This window comes from Crotalus tigris, unplaced genomic scaffold (genome assembly GCF_016545835.1).
Source record: "Crotalus tigris isolate CLP2741 ecotype Arizona unplaced genomic scaffold, ASM1654583v1 scf7180000017568.12009008, whole genome shotgun sequence".
NCBI classification, from domain to species: Eukaryota; Metazoa; Chordata; class Lepidosauria; order Squamata; family Viperidae; genus Crotalus; species Crotalus tigris.
The window spans coordinates 7,431,815-7,457,678 of record NW_024096478.1 but is presented as its reverse complement, the minus strand read 5'-3'; the positions used below and the strand labels follow the sequence as shown (position 1 = coordinate 7,457,678).

General features: G+C 37.6%; 1 protein-coding gene across 5 annotated transcripts in view; it reads right to left on the bottom strand.

The window, feature by feature from the left end:
• The window catches only part of PPARGC1B (PPARG coactivator 1 beta), a 140,171-nt gene that overhangs the window by 31,920 nt on the left and 82,387 nt on the right, over positions 1-25,864 (bottom strand). For 2 of the 5 annotated variants that reach the window (XM_039352767.1, XM_039352746.1), the window contains exons 2-3: positions 10,621-10,794; positions 1,265-1,480 (exon numbers count right to left, since the gene is read on the bottom strand). In XM_039352767.1, the coding sequence (XP_039208701.1) occupies positions 1,265-1,480; positions 10,621-10,794 (390 nt within the window). Of the gene's footprint in view, positions 1-1,264; positions 1,481-10,620; positions 10,795-17,588; positions 18,124-25,864 lie in introns of those variants that run through there. The other 3 variants (XM_039352774.1, XM_039352757.1, XM_039352782.1) reach the window with 2 other exon arrangements.

Genomic DNA, 25,864 nt, shown 5'->3' with positions numbered 1-25,864 from the left:
TTCCCACAAATGTCAATTTTTCTTGTGAAAACAAGTTTCTTTACAGGAAGCAAGCTTCAAGACCCTTGGAAATTAGGCATTATGTGAGCTAAAGACTTCTTTGAGTGTACTTCAATTTCTGATGACTACATGGACAAAAGCATGCAACAGCAGTAGTGGTATCTTGTATTTCCTAGTGATATCTGATGTCTCTCATCCAAATATTAATTAGTTCAGTTTTAGCTCATTTGGCTTCCAAGATTGTCCAGAGGCAACTATTAGCTGAGTCTATAAAATCTCAGAACAATTTATTAAATTATTGTACTAGAACTGGTGGTTTTAGAGAAAATACTGCATAGCAGCTTGCCCTATATCATGACTACTCATGCAAAGTAAATGTCACATTTTACAGAATCATGTGCATTTCCTTAACAGACATGAAAATGTGACATAAGAAAAAATTTAAGAGACGAGAGAAAATGTTGAATAGTGGGCATCCCTAGAATAAATAGTATTTGAAATGAATACAGATAGTCCTCGACTTACAATCACAACTGGGATCGGATTTCCAGTTGTATGTCACTCCAGTTGTAAGTTAAGGTACCCATGTGACAAGACATGATTTTATGACATTTTCTGTGGTGGTCATTAAGCAAATCACTGTGACTGCTAAGTGACGCAACAGTCATTAACCGAATGGCATGGTCATAAGTGCAAACCCATTTTTCTGAATGGGCTTGCCGGAGACCAGCAAAAAATGCCAGAAACCAGCAAAAAAAAAACCATTGCAAATTGCACTCACGTGATCATGGGACAATGCAACTGGTTATAAGGGCAAGCCGGTTGTCAAGCAGCCAAAATGGGGTCATGTGATATGGGGAGTGGGATATGTGGCACATTTTATGACGGCCAGAAGTGCTTTGTGGGGTGTAAGGCACTCATTCCACACCAGTTGTAATTTCAAATGGACAAGCAACCAGTCGTAAGTCGAGGACTAGATGTACTGTGTACTGTGTTGTGCTTAAGCCTTTCATGCACTGGCCCCACCTTCCTTTTCCATCACAATCATATTCTTCCCGATGAGGATTACTATGGAGCAGATCAAATGAGAGCAACGACGTGGCACATGTATACGTATACAATAATAGATATAATGCTTTTGTACTGTTATAAGTGTAAGCCTATAATGAAAAAAATTCAGACCTTTGCTTCCTATCATACCCATGCAGCCGGATTATCAGAGGCGCATCCAAATCCACCTTAAACAGTAGGAAGTGGTTCTTACTAGAGACAGCTCATCAACCTCTTGGGCCCCAGGAGGCCCCCTCGTGACTGGTGCAGCAGGATTGGGAGAGGGGATAGGTGATGTGCAGCCGCTGTTGGGCATGTCCCCCTCGTCTATATTTTTGAAGGCAGCCAGACCCATGTCTTCTTCCTGAATGTCATCCAGTGTTTCAGTGAGAGCTGCCAGCAAAGCTTCATTCTCACTGTCAATAATCTGCTGGGAGGAGTCAGACGGACATGGGAGAAAAAGAGAAATTAAGAAGAGATGTTTCCCAAATACGGTGTTTCTTACAACATACAAACTCACTTGTAATCATATTCCAGTTATTTATACAGCAGAGTAGCCAGATGACTTTATATTCTTTTAAAAGCAGGCAGAGAAACTGGTAATACCGTGGCATATTTATAGTCAATATATGCCTAACATTAAACATATGTAATACAGTAAACAGAAAGTTTGATCATACGGCTCTTACGTTTTCTTTGGCACTTTGTCCAATAAACAAACAAACAAAGAAATAAATAAAATGATTCAAATGCTGATAAACATCGCATATCAACAAACATTACTGTAATTCAGGAGTAGATTTCTATTTCCAGTGTTCTATAGTTATTCTTTTAGCCATACCCTTGGCCCAATCACAATTCTTGATATTTTAATAGATACCAAATACTGGGGATAGAGCCAAGAAGAATATATACATCTTTAATATATAGTGATTGATCACATACTGTATTTACAATTCCACTGACAGTAGCCCAAAACATAACAATAATAGGACAAGCCAAATCATAGATTTAATGTCTTGCAGAAACAGGGTTCCTAGTATTGTCAGGATTTGACAGGGTCAGCCATAACTCAGTTTGAATTCAAAGAGAAGCTGTGTTGAAGTGTCGTATTCCAGATAGTTACCACAAATCTTATGCTGAGATAAACAAAATCAGAACATAAAATATGTGACATATTGGCAACGAATCTGATGTTCCAGTTTATTGTAAACCCCAGGTAAGATCCCAAATTCATGCATTATTAATGAGATGACATTAGGAGTAAAAATGGTCTGGTCTATCTGTAAAACATTAAATATTATCATTTTTGAAAATATGAAAAAAAAACATACGCTGTCCTAAGTAATTTAACGAGCATTAATTCTCATTGAACACAATGGATATTTTTCTAATTAAAATTTCTTAGGGTTACATTAACATCTCTTTAATATCAAATAAAACATTACACTTCAATTAATTGATGACATCTCAATCTGCTACTCTTTCTTCTCTCATTTATATTTAACAAATTACAAATTGCAGTAGAGTAGAGTAGAGTAGAGTAGGGTACGGTAGGGTAGGGTAGAGTAGGGTAGGACAGGACAGGACAGGAGCTGGAAGGGACTTTGGAGGTTTTCTAGTCTTTGTACCTAGACACTATTGAAACATAATATTTTTCACTTCTGGGCAAATCTTTCATATAGCAATAAAATCGGAGGCTACTAAAGTACTCATTTTAAATCAATGCACAAAATCCAGTCAAAGTCAGGCACTTTTAACTCCCACTTTCAATGGGAGAATTAGGCAAATGTTCAAATTCAGCTGAAGTAATGAGCACATGGATGCAGAATGATGCAGCAGCTTCCAACTATCTCTGACAGAAGTTATTTAGAATTTATAAGGAAAGGACTGGTAAACCTGAGTTTCCAATCAAGATGAGCTCAGGCTACTAAAGGTGCCATATCTGGGCTGTGAAAATCTGAACAATCCATGGAACATAACAAGGAATTAGAATTTTTTCTGCATCTTTGCTGCTGCATGGTGGCTATCCAAATATAAGAGCTGTATAGCAGGGGACTTCAAACCTGGCCCTTTTATGACTTGTGGACTTCAACTCCCAGAATTCCTCAGCCAGTGTGCCTGCCTGAGGAATTCTGGGGCTTGAAGTCCACAAGTCATAAAAGGGCTATGTTTGAAGACCCCTGATGTATAAGATATATCTGATTAGGAACTTGTGGATCTTAAAAAAAAATGAATTTATCCAAAGCAATTAAAAATTCTGGAGCTGTTTAATGATATTGTGGAGTGTTATTGAACTGTAAGTTAGTAAGTAACAATGTATCTAACCCTATGCTTATGACATTATTCCCTTGTCACATTGCAATATCTACCTAGCATTTCATTGCTTAACACAGTGGTTCTCAACCTGTAGTCTGCGGGCCCCTGGTGGCCGCAATGTCATCAGGGGTCCGTAAAAGCTTGAAGAAATGTTATGATTTAAATCCTAAGTTAAGTATCAGGGTTCCGTGGCCATGGTCTGTGGCCACAAAAAGTATTTAAAGAAGGTCTGTGGTGAAGAAAAGATTGAGAACCACTGGCTTAACGTACTTGCATGACTGTATGCAGGATTCTATGCTGCAATGAGGTACAGCCATCAAGGTGCTTCATTATTTAAGGACTTAAAGAAAACACCTAATTCAAGTACAGTATACCCTAGCCTTGCATGTAATTCCTATACTGCCTTTAAAGCTATAGGTGTGCTCACATGAGACCCTGGGATATAAAGTAGCCAATTACATATTAGCTTAGCTTGGGGCAAAAACCCAGACTGTTGATGTTTAAAATTCAGTGTATTGTACAAACATGAAAATGGGTTAACAGAGTCAACTGTGATTAAATTCACTATGTGTGAGTCATGCTTAGATAGTAAGTTTGTTTAGAAACACAACAAATAACAATATTATATCAAATATAAGCAAATACTCAAATCTGATCCAGATCAGGGATCTACCACAAGAAATGCAGTTGCTTCTATACCCTATTCAGATTCTCAGCCTCTGTTGTCGTCCCATTCATTATCAAATCAAACAAATTAATAATTTTGGACAATGTAAATTGCAGAGCTCTTTATCCTGCATTCTCATATGGAACTGCAGAAGAGGCAAAGAATGAACAATTCTATGCTAACCTTTGTTCTGGTCCTGATTTGGACATAGCTGATAATCACATGTTCAAGTTATATGTAGTTGACCCTCAGCCTACCAGACTAGTAATGGAAAGAATGCTCTAGAGACAAAACACATTAAGTGTTGAAACCTGAATACTAGAAGCACTGATTCGTGCGTACGCGCACACACACACCAAAAAACATGGGAAAAGCTTAGCTGTCTAAAACATTAGATACCCTAGTCTAATCCAGTTAAAGCTAATTCAAATACATGGCACAGTCTTGCCCACTGATGTTATTAATTCAAAATTTATATGCAAGGTAGTTGGATTTACTGTATAACCTTCTTGTCGATAAATACATTTATTTATTTATTATGGGCTGATATAGGATTGTTTTCAACAAGCTATGCACTGTGTTTATAGCATAATATTTACCATTATATTGTAGATATTGTATAATCACTTGTGGGTCTTTCTCATAGCCAAACATATGAACTGATTTTCAGATATTTAGATATATAGTTTGAATTTAAAGAAGTAAAATATCTTCAGTGACTCTAGGCATATCTTTGGCTCTCTGCAGCCATTATTACTCCATAACAATGAAGACATTTAACACACACACACACAAACCTGACAGCAGCAAGAAGAAAAGTACTAAGAATGCAGTATTCTTTGATATTTTCTTTCTAATATTGGCAAAATACATCTTTAGACAGGACATCAGCAGGATATTTTCCTAGTGTTCTATGCATTCATTCTTTAGGAAACACAAAGGCTTGCTCTGTTTATATTTTCCTGGGTGAAAAATACACATCCTGCAATGATGGCCTGTCAGTCATTTTGGACTTTTAGAACAATAGCATAAAGCTGCAAATGAAGGCATTACATCTCTTTTAAAGTTCTTAAATAAATGAGCAGTTATAGTACAACTAGTCTGGCAGGTCCTGAAATCTAAGGTGATATTTATATTAAAAGAAGGAACAGAAAAGAACTAAAGTCATGTTTATATGTATCCACTAATATACTTCACCTTTTGAACTAGGACAAAATGCTTATCCAAGCAATCAAATGATGTGTTTTTTCTGCCATTTTCTTTATGCCATATAATAAAAAGAAGTATGTATATTAAATAACCCTTATAGGATGCAATACAACTTGCCCAAACATAAGCTCTTCTACCACACTCAGTTACTTCTAGGAGACTCTATCCTAGGAAGTGAAAATGCCCATATCACCATAAAAATTGTTACAGGAAACAGTGTATAAATAGATTCTTTTACTGTAGGAACTAAATAGCAATATTAGCTTTTCACACATCCTGCTAGGTCCTTTTGCAACATCCTGCTAGGCTTGGCTCTTATTAAGTCAAATCAAGGAGGGATTGAGTGGGATACTGAACAAAGCAAGATAAGCTATGATTGTATGACGGTAGAGTCAGTAACCGCTTTTCCTGTCAACGTAAAGCAGGAAACCTACCTGGAAGATTCTGGTGGGGTTAGACAAAGCTTCTGCCCAAGCCCTATGGCTTCACATGGGCTGGACTAATAGGTAATTGGCAGGTCTGGATACTTCAAACTGTGGAATGCCCTTTGAACATTAATGAGTGAATCAGCACCCATGTATTTGCACTATTTTGTTAATATGCCAATTTAAGGTTATTTTTCTCTGTACCTATCCAGACCAGCTTTGCTGCACTTATCCAGAGCAAGACTGTTGCTCTTACCATGTGTATTTATGTTGTGGGAGTGTAAGTTGTTCATTCATTCCTCTACAACTTTCAGCCATTTCAGGAAATTAAAACTGCATTCCTTGTTTGCACATACAGACAGCTTCTGCAGCAGATCATTTAGAGGTTGCTTGGATAAGCTTCACTGCAGCTGGTCAGGCCTCCTACTGTAATTACACTCAGCAGTAACCAGAGGGGCTCCAATTACCACATTTCTATGCTGTTTTTATTTGATGCATTTTAGAATTGCTATTCCCTGAAAAGGGCTGACTAAAACTCTCTTTTACATGAAAAAAATACAAAAAAGAAATTTTCTAGATGCTATAGCAGAATCCAGCAATGGCTCTTACTACAGCAGAAGTACCTTCTCTTCACTCCCCACCTTCCAAAAAGACTGAGCTGAGGAGTGTCAGTAACATTCTCATTGCTATTTGTAAAAATTGATGATGTGTCTGGAAAAGAAAGCAACAGCCTTTCCAGGTTGTTACGACACAAAAATTAGTGACCTGTAATTTGTGTACCAGCAATGTGCAGTCTCATTAATTAACCCTTTGCAGGCTAAAAATACGGTGAAGTAGCACAGGGGAATCAGGAACTCTGCTTTTATTTCATTGTCTTGCTTAGCTTTCATGTGGAGAAAGAGACATCACTTCTATCATGGCTAGAGTTGGCAAGAGGACAAAACCAGACATTTGCTTGCATGGAACTAGTGAATGCCTAACACAGGGGTCTTCAAACTTGGCCCTTTTATGGACTTCTTGTGGACTTCAACTCCCAGCATTCCTCAGCCAGCATGCCTGGGCCCTAACAGAAGCCTGGCTCAAGGAAAGCAGTTTGGCAATGAGTTTGACTACAACTTGAAGATACCGTGTCAGCCGTACAACTTGAAAATATTGTGTGAGCCATACTACTTTAAGATATTGTGTGAGGAACTTTTCCATAGAACACTTAACTTTGGCAACCCCAAATCCAGTCAGTGGATCATAAAATTATACCAACTGATAACCTTATTTGGGGAACATAAAGACCCATCAATTTTCATTAGAAAACGTCCCAGTATTCCAAAAGTTCTTGCATCAGGAGAGTATTGGCAAAGCTTCATTCCATCACTAAAGTTCTTCCCCAATGACCAGCAAGGCAATCGTAGACATGGCATGGTTTGGCCACAGTGGTCACTCAGTGTAGCAGGAAATATGTTCCCTACTCCCAGATCTTTGAAATATATTCGATAGTGGAGAGATTTTCTTTTAGTTCCAACACTTTTCCTTGGAGGAGTAGATAGCCATATAAATTTGTTTAATAAGTAAATAGTTGGTTTGATAGTGTTGTTGCTCCTATGGGGCTGGGGGTGAATTTGGAAACAATTTTTTTTTTTTGCTGCAACATGACAATCCTAGGCTTCACACCTCACCAGCCAAGAGGCAATTGTGAAGTTGCATCTTATCATCTTACATTATTTGGCATGCAGTCATAGAACTTCTATCTTTTCCAAAAATTTAATAAACACTATGTTTGGGAATGTGATTCACTGAGGTTGAAGGAACTATCAGGATGTGGTGGAAGAGAAAACATATAGAGTTTTTTCATGATGGCTTTATGAAGTTTGCTTATCATTGGGAGAAACATATCGCAAACAGTGGTGATTATGTGCAGAAGTAAATATAAGGTACAAAATAGCTCATTTTAGGGATTATTCCCCTTTCATATATTAAAACATCCATATTTAAACTAAAGTTATTGTGGTAGAAGCATTACTTTTCATCTGACTCCTAGTGCAATCACCCACAACGTGCCCTGATTATAGAAGTATTAATTGTAGTGTGAATACAGTGTATCCAAATGTGAAATATTGCACCATTTTGTGAAAGCCAACAAAGGAAGGGGACACTATGGATTCTATAAAAAACCTCCCATAAGCCTAGGTATGTAATATGGTTTTAATCTTCACTGGCTCATTATTGCTCCATCTACCCAGCACCACATCTTAACTCATTACTTGTATAATGGGACCACATATATTTAGAAAGTACTGTGGAAGCAACACACACAGAGAGCCTCATCTATAAATATCCACATACACAGAGATATAAAGGTAATGCTGAAGCTGGAAAATCAAATAAAGCAGCTTTCTGCAGGATGGAAATTAACATTCTTGGGTCATATAACTTATGCTCCTCCTGCGTAAGTGCTCCCCCTGCACCAGCCTTCTCTGCATCCTTCTCCTTTAGTTTCCCCCACCTACAACAGAATAATCCATCAGCTTAAAAAAACAAAACAAAAAACCAACAAGCTGGATGCATCAGGCACCATCCTGTAATTTCCCTTCAATAATAGATCACAAGAGGATTGGCTCAATAGCCCTCTCCTACTCTTCCATCTCCTCATTAGCTTTACTACACTTGCTCCATTTAGAAACCATGTGAAAATTAATGGAGCACTAATCATGTGCAGAAAAGATATTAATAGCCTGAATCCCCTCCCACCCACAGCCACTTTTCCTCATTTTCCTCCTACTGATCTAGGAAAAAAGAAAAAAAAACACAGCCTGTACAACAAGGAATTAATAGGGTTATGAAGCCATTAAGTACAGTATCCCTGGTGCTTCTGTTAAAAGAGATGCATAACTAAGCTAGGAGTAAGCTATATATAGGCAGATAAGAGAATTTCTTTTCTTTAAATTTGGTTGAGTGAAAAAAAATATTTGCAAGAATTCCTAAAACAGCTGGGTTTATACAGTGATATATAAGCATGTAATTACATATATGATATGATTACAATTATAACATTATACTGTATATTCTCATTCAAGATCCCTACATTGAGAGGAATTAAACCAAAATTCACCAATCAGCTGAAGTCACACAGGACAGCTGCAGTCAAGTTTGAAATATCCAGACACAGAAATATTTTAACTTGGTACTCAAAAGTAGACATGGTTAGTACAAGTCATCTTTGTCCTTAGAGATATGTTCTGAAGTCAGATCTCTATCAAGGAACTCTGTCCTCCATCTAGTCCAGACATGTTAAACTTGTGACGTCACGTGACGTTGCACAACGTATCGGGACAGTTTTGCCATTGCCAGCAATGGGGTAGGCGTGGCTTCCGCATGACGCGTCCGGCCTGCAGGCTGGCAGTTTGACACCCCTGATTCTAGTCTATTCCTCTAATCAAAGGCATCACCTGATGCTCTTAACAAAGAAGGAAGTTGACACAGCAAGCGCTTAATGGGTTTTGAAATAAATAAAGGAGCACAGAGCATGCACCAAAGATGCAAAATATAACATTCATTTGGCAATACTGGATCCAAAATTATATCTTAGAGACTTAGATTGTGTACCTTTCTTTACAAAGGACATGGAGCTCTGTCCAGACAAAAAAGATATATACCAAGATCCTTTTGCATTACTCAGCCCCCATTTTATAAGGATTCCCTTCCAGTTTTCTACACATGTCCCAAGCCCATGATGGAAATAGGCATCTCTACTCTATGAAATAACATGAAAAAAACAAAAACCCTATGGAATACTTTACTACAAAACTTCAGATGACTTTATCTGGTATCTTTACAGATAAAGATTATAAGATAGACTGTCGCAGACACCAAAGGTCTAAAACAATAGGTTGAACAAACATGTTGAACCTTCTTTTTGAAATCACTCCTGCGAATGAAGCTCCTAGCTTCAACTCCCAGATGTATCTGAGTAAGAAAATATTGTCAGCAATTCAAAATATATAAATCAAGGGTGTCAAATTTGATTGCGTCCCATGATGTATCATGATGTTTTTTTGCCTTTGTGGAGCCGGGGTGGGTGTGGCCTGTGTGTGACGCATCCAGCCTACAGGCTGCCAGTTTGACACCCCTGACATAAATAAACCAGAGAGAACCAATCCACTGTAAGTTATGATCCTCCTTTCATCTCAGAAAGTTAAATATTAAACCCCAGCCTAATTGCACTTATATTGATTTAAATACAAGTAGTCCTTGACTTATGACTACAATTGGGATCAGAATTTCTACTGCTAAACAAGGCGGTTGTTAAATGAGTTAATGCTTGATTTTATGATTTTTTGGGGTGTGATTATTAAGTAAATCACTATAGTTGTTAAATGAATAACAAAGTTGTTAAGTTGCAAATGGTGATCACATGACCATGGATGCTGCAACCATCATAAATACATGTCAGTTGCCAAGTGTCTGAATTTTGATAATGTGACCACAGGAATGCTGCAATGGTTGAAAGCCTGAGAACCAGTCATAAGTAACTTTTTCAATGCCACTGTAACTTGAAAAGTTCACTAAACAAATGGCTGTTAAGCCAGGAATGGTCTTGTGATGTTTTACTTTACAACTGCACCGTGCATAGTTGCTGATGCCAAACTGCAGTTGTTAAGTGAGGACTTTGACCCTTAGCAGCTTTCCTGCAGGGGTAATCAGCAACTTGGAATGGATATTTAACTCAATCAAGATTAAAGTAAATGCAGTTAACGTGACTATTTCCCTTGTATTTCATCATTCTCCGCTTCTGTCACACTTAAAATCACAATTGGGTAGCAATTTTTGCATACACCCGAGGTTTTCAAGAGCTGAATGCACTCTGGGATCTCAGGTGACACACTTCTTAAAAGAAGGGAACGCCAGGCTGCACAGCAGACTCCCCTCTGTAACAGAGGATCTCTTGATATAGGGTACCTGAAAGAGCTCAGAGTCATCTGTGCTGTACTGACTGGATTCTGTTTCAGAGTGCTCACACCACCACTGGAACTCGCTGAAGCAATTGGCTGAGTCAAAGTCACTGGTATCCAGCGGAGATAAATCAATCTCTGGGAAATCAGAGTACAGGTGCTCCTCACCAGAGACTTCGTACTATGAAGGAAAGGGGGAAAAAAAAAAAAAAGAATAGTGAGTTTTGCAATTTATAGTGCCTACCTACAAATTCTTGATTTCTTCATGCCAAATAATACACTTGCATTACTGTACATTATATTGTATTACTGTACACTTGCAGCTGTACATATAACACCTTAAATGTTTTTGGGTGCTCAATTTACCACTCCCACCCCCATAAAAAGGAGTGCAAAAAGAACAAGCCTTCCTGGAACAAAAGAAGCCGTTAAATAACTATAAGCTATTATGGGCACTTCTTAAGTTCTGAAAATGTAGTATTTCTGCATTCAACAACAACAACAAAAACTACTACTACTACAATAACAACAACAACAATAATAATAATGTTGAAAGGGAGTTGGAGGTCATCTAGTCCAACCCCCTGCTCAGGCAGGAGGTATGCTTAGCCTGCTCTTCCATTTTTTTTTAAAAAAACAGTTTAACAGCATAAAAATGTGATCAATAAAAATGTAAAAATATAAACAGGCAATATCACACTAATCCCATAAGTGGCAGAGAAGCCACAAATGACAGCCCTAGAAAAACAAAGGTATTTCTAAGCAAGCTTTAAACAGAGATGAGCAATTTGTGGTACGCAGACTTTCAAAGACCTCTTCTGCATTTGCCAACCATGCTGCTACCCTTTTCTCTAACTAGGCTGAGAAAGAGGACATGTGAGGACAAATATCTTACCACAACCTTTGGATTTACAAAAGCTTGATCTTGTTATGAAACAGTGCATTTGGTCAATCCATGCTGCATGACATTTTCTCACTTGCTAAAAGCAGTAGAGAAACCTCTTCTTAAAACTGCTGGATGAGAGAGGTTTCATGTACATATACAGTATATGTTGGGAAAAGTTCAGTATGTATTCACACATGTGCAGCCTCCATCGCACATCTTGATATTATACATGTTTTGGGGAGTTAAAAAGGGCAACATGCAGTAGAGCAAGGATAACATATAATAGCATTGCTTTAAGAAACGGAATCATTCAACTGTCAAGTCGAGCTTTTGAGAAGTTGCCTAGTGTTAGACTTACTTTTTAGGCTAGAGGCAGATAGATTGTTTTCTATCTGTTATATCCATAGAAGACATGTATTGCTAATGCATATGTAATTGAGAAACCCGGTGATTTTGCAACTAAAAATACAATAACATAAAATATAGTCTAGGATTTTTATTTGTCGTAGGTGCTGTTTGAAATTGTTCTGCCAGCAGCAAGATCTGACTGCTGGCCCAGCGACGGATTCTATTGCAAATCGGGGCTGTTTCCAAAGAGGCAGAGGAGGAGAGGTCCCGGGGCTTATGGAGTGAAGGAAGTGGATGAGGCTGTTGGCAGGCCCAGAGGATGGGAGAGAGGCTTCTGGAGAAGTTGGTGGTGGCGGAGGCAGCGTTCTCCAGGGGCGAAAAGGAGTGAGGCCTCTTTAAGGAAAAGGTGGAAGAAACAAGATCAGAAAAAGAAAAGGAGGCGAGGTTGTTGTGCAGGAATACAAGCTAATTTGAGGGATAATCCACATGGAGCTCCATTTCCATCTGTCCTGTTTGCCATCATTCACTCTCTAGAGCAGCGGTTCTCAACCTATGGGTCGCAACCCCATTTGGGGTCGATCGACCATTTTTCGGGGGTCGCCAAAGAAGGCGATCCGCCATTTTCTCCCCCCAGGGGGCGGCGCCGCGCATGCGCAGAACGTTTGTGTGACGGGGGTCGCCGTCACACAAACGTTGAAAACCACTGCTCTAGAGACTAAAATGGAAGATCTGTAACTTGAGCTGGGCACGAGCAAGGGGTGTATATCGGAGATGGTGACCCTTTGAGAGTTGTATGCAATGAAATTTCATTTTGATGTATGCCGATTGGTGTACTTTCAAAGTGACAATAAAGTTGTTGTTGTTGTTGTTGTTGTTATTATTATTATTATTATTATTATTATTACTATTATTATTATTATTTTAGGTCAAATTCATGAGTAATGGAGTAAAAGAGAAGAATTATCATTTTGCAAAAAATCAAAACTCCTTTTTTTCCAGGTCACTCTGAATGCAAATTTAAATAGGCCAGCAGTGTGCTGAATTAGAGCATTGCTACCCCTCTTTTTAAAAAAAAATCATGGGGTTTCAGATTTTTTTATTATAATTATATTTTCCTAGATTATCTCCAGATTATTGGCAGTTAGATACATGGAAAAATATGACTACTACTATCTGATTATTTACTTTAAATGCATGTGTAGATTCTAAAAAGAAATCTACAATAAAGCAAAATAAAATGCTTGCTACTAATATTTTCATTTGGGAATAATGCTGCGACTTGGCCAACTTTCTCAAAATACATTAGTTTTGTATTTCCTACATTTACATTATGGAGATTCAAAATTTAACAATTTTTTGGTCTTAGAAATACATTCCCACTGTTTCCTAGTCTCAAGAGGCCAAGACTTCCTGATAATAGTTCTGATGGTTTCTTCCTTTTTTCAACAGGGGAAAAAAAACAGAGGGAGGAGTTATTAGTGACAGATAGCATGACATTTTAAATTCTGTGTCTGCTCACAGAAACAGAACCCCCTCCAATCACCTTTTAGCATAATCTTTCAAATTAAAAATGGCTTATTTCAATGTTACATTATACATTAAACAGAGTTACATGTCCCCCCCCCCAAAAGAGTTACTCCTTAAGTGAAAAGGAGAAATTGCAGCAGGTGGCAATAAAAGATTCTGATCTTCTTTTTTTCCTGAGATATTTTTCAAAAAAATTGTGATTTAAGAATTGGCTCCATTTTGTAAAATTTGTTTTCCTTTCCCTCATCTTCTGTCATATCATTTTCAATGGTTAAGTCTGTGGGCAGAAACAGCATTTATTTCATTGGCTGAATGTTAGATGCTTTGGATAGCTTTCAAGCTGAAAAGAAATGTGTGTGGTGGTAGTGGAGGAGGAGGAGGAGGAGATTTAATTAAATAACATAAATAATACATAGGAAATTCCCTTGGCCACAAAGACATGTGTTAGAATAGTCTTCCCCAAACTGATGTTTCCAGATGTGTTGGACTAGAACCCCCAGTATAAACAGCAAGGGAAAGTGAAATGGTGGTTGTGAACTACTGCTCCACAAAAAGTAGAGTTCCAGGTCATTTTTGATTTCTTAAGAGAAATCACTCCAATCTTCAAAAGCACAATGTGGCCCTAAAAGAATAATAAGAATTACCTTGAGGTTAAGATGGATGGCCAATAGTTTTTACAAACGAATGAACAAACAAACAAACAATCTTACCACAACAGTAAGGAAAAAGGGAAAATCTTAGAGGGTCCTCCACATACAGTAGTGTTTAAAAGCTGATAATCCCATTTTATACAGATATTTCTGCATAAAAATGACTTAAACATGATACGTTTTTCACACGTTCTAAAAGTATATAAAGAAATGAATCAAAGACATTATATTTGTTCATTTATTGAGGAAAATGATTCAAAGTTGCCTATATCCATATGCAAAAAGTATGTGAACCAGTAGTTCATTTGAAAGATTAAATTGAGTTAGCTGTTTCAATCAAAGACATCACAATCATGTGAATGTGGGAAGTTTAACTTTATTTAAAGAGTTCTCAGATTTCATTTTCAAAGTATGATCTTCACAGCACAGATATGGGGAACTATGTCATGTCCTGAACAAAGGAAATTCCTGAGGATTCTGAAAAACAGTTGTTGATGCTCACCAGGCTGGAAAAGGTTACAAAACTATTTCCAAAGAGTTTGGTCTTCACTAGTTCACTGCCAGACAAATAGTTCACAAATGGAGGCATTTCAACACCACTGTTATCTTCTCCTGGAGTGGTTGACCAACCAAAATTATACCAAGAGCAAAAGGTACAATACACCAGGAGGTCTCACTGAATTCCAGGGTAACATCTAAGGAATTAAAGGCCTCTATTGCATTGGCAATTGTCGGGATTAGCCACATGGCTAAGCCAGAAGGCTACTGAAAGAATAGAAAATGTAATTTTTTGAATGAAAAATGTTGCATTGGTGAAAGATAATCACTGCATCCCACCATAAGAACCTTACCCTGTCTGTGAACATGATGGTGGCAGTATCATGATTTGGGCCTGATTTGCTGCCTATGGACCAGGATCGCTTGCCAATGTTGCTGGAACTATGAATTCTGAATGGTACTAGCAAATTCAAAGACATATAGGCTTTTATGAATAGTAGCTCAAGAGCACGTGGGTCACACAGCAAGGCAACAATCCACAAGACCCAAGTTGTATGACCAAAAAATGACTAAAGGAGAAGAAAATTAATATTTTGGAAGGGCCAAGTCAAAGTCCTGACCTTAATCCTATAAAACTGTTGTGGAAGATCCTGAAGTGGGCAGCTCAAGCAATGAAGCACATCAATGTTTCTGAGTTGTTCTGTAAGGAAGAATGGGCTAAAATTCCTTCAAGTTGACGTACAGGGGTGATCAACAGTTATTGGAAATGTTTCAATGCAGTCATTGCTGGTCAAGGAAGGAGCCCTACTTACTGAAAGCAAAGATTTACATATTTACAAATATGTAACTTTGGATAATTTTCCTCAATAAATAAATGAACAAATATAATGTTTTGGACTCATTTGTTTAATTCGGTTCTCTTTATCTAGTTTTAGGACTTGTGTAGAAAGAAAGATCTGCTTTGGGTCATATTTAGGTAGAAATATTGAAATTTCAAAATGGCTCATAAACTTTTAAATGGCACTGTATAAGCCCAGTCAGAACAGAAGCATGGAAGCATTTGAAGTTCATGATTTTGGTTCAGTAGATGTAACAATTGTCTCCATTCTCCCTGGCTTTTATTTTTTTAGCTTTTCTTTTCCTCCTGAGACCTTTCACCCAAAACTCCATCCTTCACCTAAATGTAGCTCTGCCACACTCAAGGTATTAAAAGGCAATCCCTTCAAACTTCAATATTTCCTTATCCCTGGTGACAATCTCTTCGTACAGAAACAAGTTTCTCCAGACACCTATTCAATAACGGCTCTAACAATCCATTGTAATTTTTCCTTCTCCTCAAACCTAGCCAAAACACAAGAATAATAGAGCAAAATCAATGGCTGGCGCACATAAGGCAATCTACACTCTAAGAACTGAGCTAAAAATATCCAGTCAATCACAGAGACCAGCTGAGACCCAGCCCTACTTCTACTACATTCTCAAGGCATACACAACTGCATTAACGTTCAACACAAAGCAAGTAACCAAGTTCAGAGTAATGCGGCACTGCACCATTAGTGCTAAGCGTATGATAAGTCATGGGTTATGTTGGAGATTTCTACCTTTGAGGATTCAGAATGAAGAGAAAGTAGGGAGAGAAGAACTGTTTTAACATTAAGGCCTGCCTAAATAATTGTTCATGCAAACTGGTGCTATATAGCACTGCTGATAGCTGAATATTATTTGATTCTGGAAAAGCATATGATTATTTTTAAAACTGTATGAAGCTAGCTGTATAGAGTGGTATTTAAGCATAGTTTGTGTAGCTTTACTGCTAATTGTTAAAAGTAATTTTCATCCTTACAAGGGGAAACCTGAATCCCCAAACTTTCATTCTAACTCAGCTCACTTGTTCAATGATTTTCCAATTGGAAAATGATGTCCAATTCTTATTTCAACAGTGAAGCTCTTTTGTTCATGTTAAGATTTACAAAACAAGCAATCACTGTTCCTGATCACAACTTGCTGGTATAGTACTCCTTCCACATTCAGTGACTTCAGCAAGGAAGGTTCAGCGTTTGTTTGTTTTTTATCAGCAAGTAATCTGCATTCTTTGTTTCTGCAATAATCAGTAGTAGCATTTAAATCACTGCCCAATAAATTAACATTCATGAACACACACATACACCCCCCACAGATGCAATATTCTAAACCAGAGAGGAAGCAAATGTACTTATTTTGTACTGTCTAATCATAAGATCAAGTGAGCATATGAAAACCAACTGCTTTGAATTTTTCCAAGTATCTCTAGAAAACGATCAATTTTGTAGTTGCAGAAATGCAAGCAACAGAATACTATTCTTCCCCATCAGCATCTTGGTTCTCTTATCTAGGATAATCTTAGATTACAGTTGGCTTCTTGCAAAAAAAATGGGACTGCCACTGGTTTCCAATTTAGTTTGGGATGCAAGTGTCCCATGACACAGTGTCCCATAATAGTAAACCATTAGTCCTCTTCTTCTCTGTGAACATCAAAGGTAAGAAAAAGCATTTGGTCAGAAGATTATGAAGGAAGATCTTGGAGGAAGAAGAAAAACTGAAGATAAATAAAAACTGAAAGCATCATGGGAAAAAAGTTGCACCTGAACTCTGCCCAGTACAGGAGAGATAATCACCAAAATGCATACCTATCTGATTAAAATAGCCTTCATGTCTCACCGCTAGTTCCTCATCACTGAACTTGAGGGTAATTTCAGAAGCTCTCTAATACACTGAAGATTAGGCAAGCAGCATTGCAAGCCAAGTAAGAAAAGCAGCTTAGCTTGTTCTTGTGCTTTAATAGAACCTCGATATGAAAGAAAAGCAATTGAATCTTTTTTTACAATATGGAAGTAAATACCATAATACTGAACAAAGTCTAGTTTAAAAGCAATGTAATTTCTCAATTATCATTAATCAAACTATTGTGGTTTAAAGGGAAATTTATTTGTATTCTTGTTATGATACAACATAAGGCATGCATGCAACAATCATGCACAGAGACTGTCGGATTTGCCAAAGTACAAACTGATGTCTGGGCCTACTCACTGTCACTCTCTTGAATTGTTGGTCCATAGCCTCTAATAGAAATGTCAGGGACATTTTTTTCTATTTTGTCTCTGCTCTTCTTGGTATACAAGTATGCATACAGTAGAACTTGTGCAAGACTAAAGACCCACTTCTGCACTCAGGTTGATCAAGAAAGGTTAGCAACATATTGGATATACTTTAGAACTGGAGATGTTCAAGCATTCTGAAATGAAATAATGACAAGGACAAGAATATGAATCATATTCTGTATTTCCGCAAACGTCTGATATATAATCTCCTTAAAAGAATGGTTAGCATTTACACTTTATCTTCAATCACTCATGCAACAGCTTACTTTCTCCCAAGAAGTCCTACTTTCCCTCAAGAAGTCTCAGAAAACAGAATTTTCCTCACAATGTTGCCAACTGAGAGAAATATAATGCCAAAAATAACTATACTCATTTTCCCTAAAAAAAATGAAGGAGTTGCAACCAATTTTTGACTTATAATGAAGGGCAAGATAAGCACTTAATCCCACATTAGAAAATTATTCAATACAGTAAGAATTCAAAAGTGGTCCCACTTTGATTAGGATAGATTACACTATACTTTGTTTAACTTAATACTTAATCCAACCCTTGAGATTTTCCCACTTGTTCAATACATAAGACCATTTTTGTTTCATTATTTCTTTTTTCTGCACTGTGGAACATGTATGTTTTCATAATTTACTTTGCTTTCCTTAAGGACAGATCTGTCTATCTGTCTGTCTGTCTGTCTGTCTGTCTGTCTATCTATCTATCTAATCTTATTTTAGAATACTGTAGAAGACATATGTGCTGGTTTAGAAGATTCTATACTGTTATATTATGTTTGCTTTTTCTAATGAACCACCAAAAATCTTTGTGCTTGTGGCAGGATATAAATTTAATACATAAATAGATTTTCATATACACTGCTATTATTTTATTTGTATGAAGACTTCTACAAATACGTGAGTTCTTCAGTTGTCTTTGATATGTCACAAGGAAAGAAATCCTAAATTGCAATCACAAGGCACAGCTGACACCAGCACTTAGGATGTCCTTTGATAATCTCTACAGTCATGATGCGTTCTCACTGCCAACAGAAATATGGGTATAAATAAACTCCTGCAATCCAATGCCTCTTTGGGCTACTGCATGCTGAGATCAGCTGCAAGATTCAGCTGGTGTCCTGGCAATGCCATGTTGTTTAAGTCCAGTACAGCAGTCATCTGGGAAATGGAAAAAAAAAAAAACAACAACCCAGGATTCTTTGCTACTGACAATAAGAATGCATCCATCCAATCGTTTAGTAGCATAATTCATGATTACAATAGAATTAGCTCTTTAAACATGGCAATCTAAGTTAACAAGTTCAAACTTAATCACCATCTTAGCCCTGTCCTGCAAGACAGTAGCCATGTTTTACTGCATGCATTTCCTGTCTGTCCTCATTCTGTATATCCTTTGTGTTTTCTCTCCACTGCTTTGAACATCATTTTTTAAAAAGGAAATTAGGTTGCTGTCACTGATATGACCCAGGTCATGTAAAGGATAAATAGTGAATCATGATCCATCAGTGTTAGACTAAAGGCCTCAGGCTCAAGAATTTTGTTCAAGCCAGTGCTGAGCCTCATTCACCTGTAATAACAATCAAGAACTAGACTAAATTGTGCTTGACTGCTTCTGTCAGCAAAGCATATTTTGTTTCTGAGTACAGTTTTATTCCTTCAGTGCTTTAAAAATATGAAGAAATACACATCTTTGGCTGCATGCCTTGGAAGAATAAAACAACAAAATGCAGGACAAGTGATATTTCTGATTTTTTCTTTCTGTTTAGAGCCGTAGGCAGGTAGATGGTATGGACTCCACTCTGAAAGGGACTGAATTTGAAATGTATCTTGAGTGGTCCACTGTTCCTCATTTCCTTTTGCTGCTTGTGAAAGAAGTGAACTTTGTTCTAATTTTACCCAGGAGATTGCAAGAAAAGCAGCCATGGGGCCTTGGAAGGCGGCCAGAATAATGGTTGGGAATTCTGAACCATCTTTCATTCCAGACATTTCATTCATGTGCACTGGAGCAAACAAAAAAAAAAAAAAAAAAAAACCCAGCCTGGGAGTTCAGTAAAATCAGATCATTTCCCCCCTTATTTTAATCTACTAAGGAAACCTAAATGGCATTTGCTGGACTGGATCCTCATGCCACTCTTATTTGGAAAGAGGACAGAAAACGAAAAACATCCAGTAGCTGACATCATGAGATGTCAGCATGCTTTATAAATATTTTAATAAATGTTAATTCTCTCAAAATCATTTCAAAGGATCTCAGATAACTCAGATTAAAAAGATCTTACACAGTTAGACTGGAGAGCTATGTTAGTAATAGTAACTTATTCTTGCATAAATAAATCAACAATCAAATGGCATACAGTACACAGCTTCCTCTGCAAAAGAACAGGGAATGAAAGACTGATTTTCTGCTGCAATGCCATGAAGACAGATTCAAATATAATAGAAATGTTATGTACTAATATGGTGTTGCCGAATCCTTTTCAGGAACAGCCCAACGTTGGATTTGCTTTTGTCAAATGGCAAATCTAGCCATGATAAAATATTCTAAGCCTCAAACTATGATTTATTAACAAAGCCACAAAGACATCTACATTTCTGTCCGTTTGCACAGCAGTTGGGCAATTCATCTTCAATGAAGTCATCACAATATTACCCTAAAGCAGTGGTTCTCAACCTTTCTAATGCCGCGACCCCATAATACAGTTCCCCATGTTGTGGTGACCCCCAACCACTTATACATCACCGGGTGCCAGGGGCGTGGCCAAAGAAAAGGGGGGAAAAATGGCAGACAGCCTTGTTTGGCGACCCCTGTGAAATGGTTGTTCGACCCCAAATGGGGTCCCGACCCACAGGTTGAGAACCACTGCCCTAAAGCCTTCCTTTAAACATGCATTTCCTGTAACTGATAAACAGTCATGAAAATTGTTGACTGAATTAAAGAAAAAATAATCAAGAAATTGATCTGTGAGCAGCAAAACCTTTTCCACAGTAGACAGGCAGACAACGTCTAGCTAGATGTAGCACTGAAATTACAATCCTTTTTTTGAGATTTCTGACACGAGGAACAAGATCTGAATAGAAAAGGCAGGATGTACCGGCTTGCTCTTGGGAAGTTTTCTTTCTGAATTTTCTGGTAATATCTGACTTTAACATAGCCGGGTGGATGATACCTTAATAGATGCAAGACAGCCCCTATGAACTTTAGGATCAGATCTGAAAAACAGAGCTCTCCCCACTAGAGATTTTGTGTGAGAAAGATGAAAGCTTGTACTGATCCTTGCTCTAAATTTGTAATACTTTAACTCTCAGATTCACTTTGAAATCCAATGCACTCTACTAACACACAGTTGTCCTCAGTGACAGACAGGCAGCTAGATAATTACAGAAGTGAAATTTTAGCATGTATTTCCATCTCTCATCACCTTGAGAGTATAGAATGAATGCTGGGTTAGTTCACACTGAAGTATATGCATGAAACACACTGGCACCAGCAACAGAACAGTCCTCTTTCTAACTCTTCTTGGATAGGGCTACGTTTCTTATAAATAGCTGATTGTTATGCATCTCAGATCATGCTGCACCACTTGGACTACTGACCTAATTAAGAAATATTAGGTTCTATCTACAAATTTCCATTAATATTGGTTGTCAAATTATGTAACACAAGACTGCAGGTAGGGTTCCAAGTACCCAAATGCATATTTAATTTTTCATTAAAAATAAAAACTTCAGAAATAGAAAAACAATAGAAAAAGTCAGTAAGAACTGTTACTCCGGTTAAGAGCCTTGGTGGCGCAGTGGTTAGAATACAGTATTGCAAACTAATTCTGTTGACTACTCACTGCCAGCAGCTCTGCAGTTTGATTCTCAGCAGCTCAAGGTTGATTCAGCCTTCCATTCTTCTGAGGTTGGTAAAATGAGGATATTGTTGGGGGCAATATGCTAACTCTGTAAACCACTCAGAGAGAGCTGTATAGCACTGTGAAGCAGCATATAAGTTTAATTGCTATTGCTATTCTAGTCATTGGCATGGCCTCTTTTCTTTCTTGAAGGAATGTGTGTGTGTGTGTGTGTGTGTGTGTGTGTGTGTGTGTTTATACACACACACATGCTCCATAGTAATTTGGATACATGAATATTTAGAATATATTAAATTAGAAAATGAAAATGTCTAGTCAAGAACTATTTCCACTTGGCTTTTAAAACTCAGGATAATTATAGCATTCAAGCCTCTGAAGGGTCATTCATAGCTTTTAACACAAAGATGTTACTAACTAAAGCTATTGTAGACTGAACATGGGATTTTCTGCTGTTTGTTTGCTTCATTGCTCAATGATGGCTTCTTCTTGCTGTCTTATAGACCTCATTCACCCAGACAGCCTTACTAGCATAAGAACCAGAGGGACTTTTGGAGAGGCTAAATGAAGCCATAATGGAATAATTGAAGCATTGCTGCCACACTATCTTTCTCAGCCATATCTGACCCACAGGCTCCAAAATTCAAGAAGCACCGTGAACCCTACTCTCTTGCTGGGGTTGCACTTAATCTGCAAGAAGTGTTTCTGGTTTACTGTCAATATATAGACTAGATCCCTACGTATGTAAACGTATTTGTCTTTACATACAGACTAATGAATATGTGCATGTGTAATTTGTAGCCCTTTATAATATACAGTATTCAGAATACAGTATGTTTTATACTAGAACTATTACTAGGCAGTCAATCTAATTCTTGAATTTTAAAACCACCATGTGTAATTTCTATGCATAATGAAATAGAAAAAAACATAATTCCTCATACTTTTCCCAATTTCTGTTTTTGTTTCTGTGATTACTCTCTAAGCAGGAAACACCCTTTCTCCAACCTTGAAACTACCGTATCCTTCGCCATCAAGAAAACAGATTTTAAAACTTAATTTTCTAGATGAAGGTGCGTCTTGGCGAGGAAGGCCTTTCCTTACTGCCATCAGCAGAGATGACCTTGAAAATATCCACCCTTCTACAAAGAGACCACTGATTTCAATAGAAACTTTTTAAAATATCTTTCTTAGTGAGCAGATGGAGAACTCTTGCAGGCTCTCTATGGCTCATGGGTAAAGCTTTTTTAACTTTAAGATAAAGTTGGGGTGAATAAGTTGTGGGTCTTGAGCCCTATTTTTGCTCAAAGTTTTTTAATCTGAAAATGCTCAGTTTAAAAAAGTAAAGTGCACAAAAACTGTAGAACATCCCTGAGAGTAATCTAAACACAAAAATGGGAAGGAATCTCCCAAATATCCCATCATTAATGGCAAACTCAAGATTCATCCCATGTGATATTGATTTGCAAACTACTGTCACCCTTCCCCAGGAAGGGGGAAAACAAATTGTGCTACACCCATCATAAAAAGGTTGTCCGCCATCATAAAGGATGATTCACATCAGTGCAAACTGAGTTTGCTTTCCAAATTCTGAAAATGACCTATATGAATATTGAATGCAGAAGAAATGGAGCTTATCGCAAAATCGAAGCAGACTGTACAGCATGAAGAAAGCTAAATTTGCACTTTTTTGAATCTGGTCCTTGGTTATGATAGCATCTTAAAAATATTTTTGGCAGTGCAGCAGAAAATAGAGAACAAATGGGAGGTTAGACTGTGAAGCAGTAAGCTTATTCTTAACAGCTGCTGCAGCAACTAAAAAAAAATGCTGCCAGGAAGGACAGACCATAGCAGCTTTTCAGTAACCTAATCCCATTTTAAACCTTGAAGACTAGATTTATGTTGTCATTTGCATAAATGCTACTAAGATGCTTTGCAAAGGGCTTGCGATTCAAACATTTCTTTGCTATTCTCAGTCGTGATGGTAAGTTAGGATTGTTCTACTGGAATGGTGAGACAGCATTCAATTTCACCAGGGACATGAAACAGAAAACACAACCAATTAGGCCACTCGTTTAAAAACATGGCTCCTGCAAATGATTCATCCTAATTGATTCAGAGTCTCCCACTCATGAGTAAGTCCCCCATCAATGGCATTAAGGGATAAAAATAACTTCAGCATCAGCCTTGTCAAGAAAGCTCCAAATTAGCAAGTCGCATTTGGGAACTGTAGCTGGATCACAAAGCAAAGCAAAGTGAAGTGAGTTACAAAGAAGCTTCAGAGAGGAAAGTGATGCCATTTCATCTGTATGTATGTTAGGTGAGTGGAGGCCCTTCAAATCTCATAGGAAAGATGGGCAGAGAAATTAAAGCAGGCTTGTATCTTTTAAAGAAAATTGATGCCTCCCTCCCTCACAGCAAAAAAACAATCCCCATGCAAGGAGATTTTATGAGAACCATCTGGATTAATCAGAGAAATCTGTAATTACACACTATATAAGCAACCCAGATTATGGGTGTGCTGAGAGAAATTTTTTTTATTATTGTTATCATGAATTACTGACCTTTCTGATGGGACAATCTCTTCATAGAGGGCATCAATTCAATTATGGATATTTCAACCACTTGAGGGACACAGTGTTTACATTCAGCAGAGATAACCAATGGGATCATAGAGTTCCCATACCTATAACTGAACAGAAATGCCTTGCTGGAGCCAAAGTCTTATTTTAAAAAAAGAAGAAGAAGACAGGAGGATCTCTGTTAACATTTTTGGAGAAGTACTTGAAAGGCAGCAGTGTTCCTGTTTACAGTTTCAGCCAGCCATGTTGTTATATAAGAAACTCCAGTATAGTCTCCTCTTTTCCCTTAGCTCTTCTCCTTCAGCAAACTCTCAGATTCTGTGGTCATCAAGCACCCACTGCTCTCAGTGGCTACATTTCCTCAGGGGCTTCTACTAAGCATGATCAACCAAACTGACTGGTTTTGCTTTTGGTTTCTCTAATTTGGCTGGTCTCATTACTAGCAGTAGAGCTATATTGGTACTAGTTTTGGTGTCTGCAAAAATGTTATGTAGTTTTTTTAAAAAACAACATCTAATAATCCTCCCTTAAGTTCAACACTGATGAAATATGACTACAAAATGAGATTTAACCTGGAACAAAACAAAAATGTCTACATTTGCAACTACATATTTCTAGGAAACTTATAAAGAAGATGTAAAGATGATTCACATCCCTTACTATTTGATTCCTACATTTGATACCAAAGCACATTTCCTTTGAACAAGATCTAGTCTGTGCTAATAACTATTAATAATAGTTATGCCATCCATATGTGTTTGCCTATTCCTTTTAAAGTTTTATCTTAATTACTTGCCATTATAGTACCTAAAGCCTATTTCCTCTATACTAAACTAACTGCTACCTACACTGGATATTTATATAATACTGTGTGTGTGTGTGTGTGTGTGTGTGTGTGTGTGTGTGTGTGTGTGAGAGAGAGAGAGAGAGAGAGAGAGAGAGAGAGAGAGAGAGAGAGTGAGAGAGAGAGAGAAACCTCAAACCATTTTCTCCACAAGCATGTTATTGTACTGACAGCTGCAACTGTGTCTTGAAATAATGTTTTTCTGATGAGTGATTCCCTCACTACCAGCATTCAATAGCAGTTCCACATAACTAGTTCTGAATGTGCTGAACAATATGGGACAAAATCTTTTTGATATCCAAAAAAATCACTCCTCTCTCCTGGTGAAAACACTACTCTACTCAGCACAGAGTAACCTTCCAGATATTGCTGAACTACTGTGCTCTAATCTCTAATGATCTCTAATTGTCTATGCAGGCTAGGGTTTCTGTGATAATTTAGCAATACCCAAAGTGATATACATTTCCCCAACTGGGTCGTCCAGCATTTCTTAATATCTCCTTACAATATCATGGCAAAGTGAACTGAACAAATTTGACTTCCTCTTTTTTTTTGCTAATATAAAGAAATCCAAGCAGAATTCTTGCCCTTTTTTGAAAAAGAGTTATCTGGAAATTCTGTCACTGAGCTATCCAAATGAAGGCTGCTCTTTCTTCATAAGTTTTTTCTTTTCTGAGAGAAAAACATCTCTGATTAAAGTTGTTTGATATCATAAAATAAATATGTGATTCTTGAAACATATGTATATCTTTACTGCTTCTTTGCCTCCTTCAGTCTTAGTAGTAGCCTCCAGTGATTATCTAGTAATCTAGGCCAAGCTTATTTTGGGAATCTGCAGGCCCAATTCAGGAGTTTTACTGGGCAACCTGTTAAGTTCCAGGAAAAGTTAATTTCTTTGTGCGTTGTGCATGCTGTCT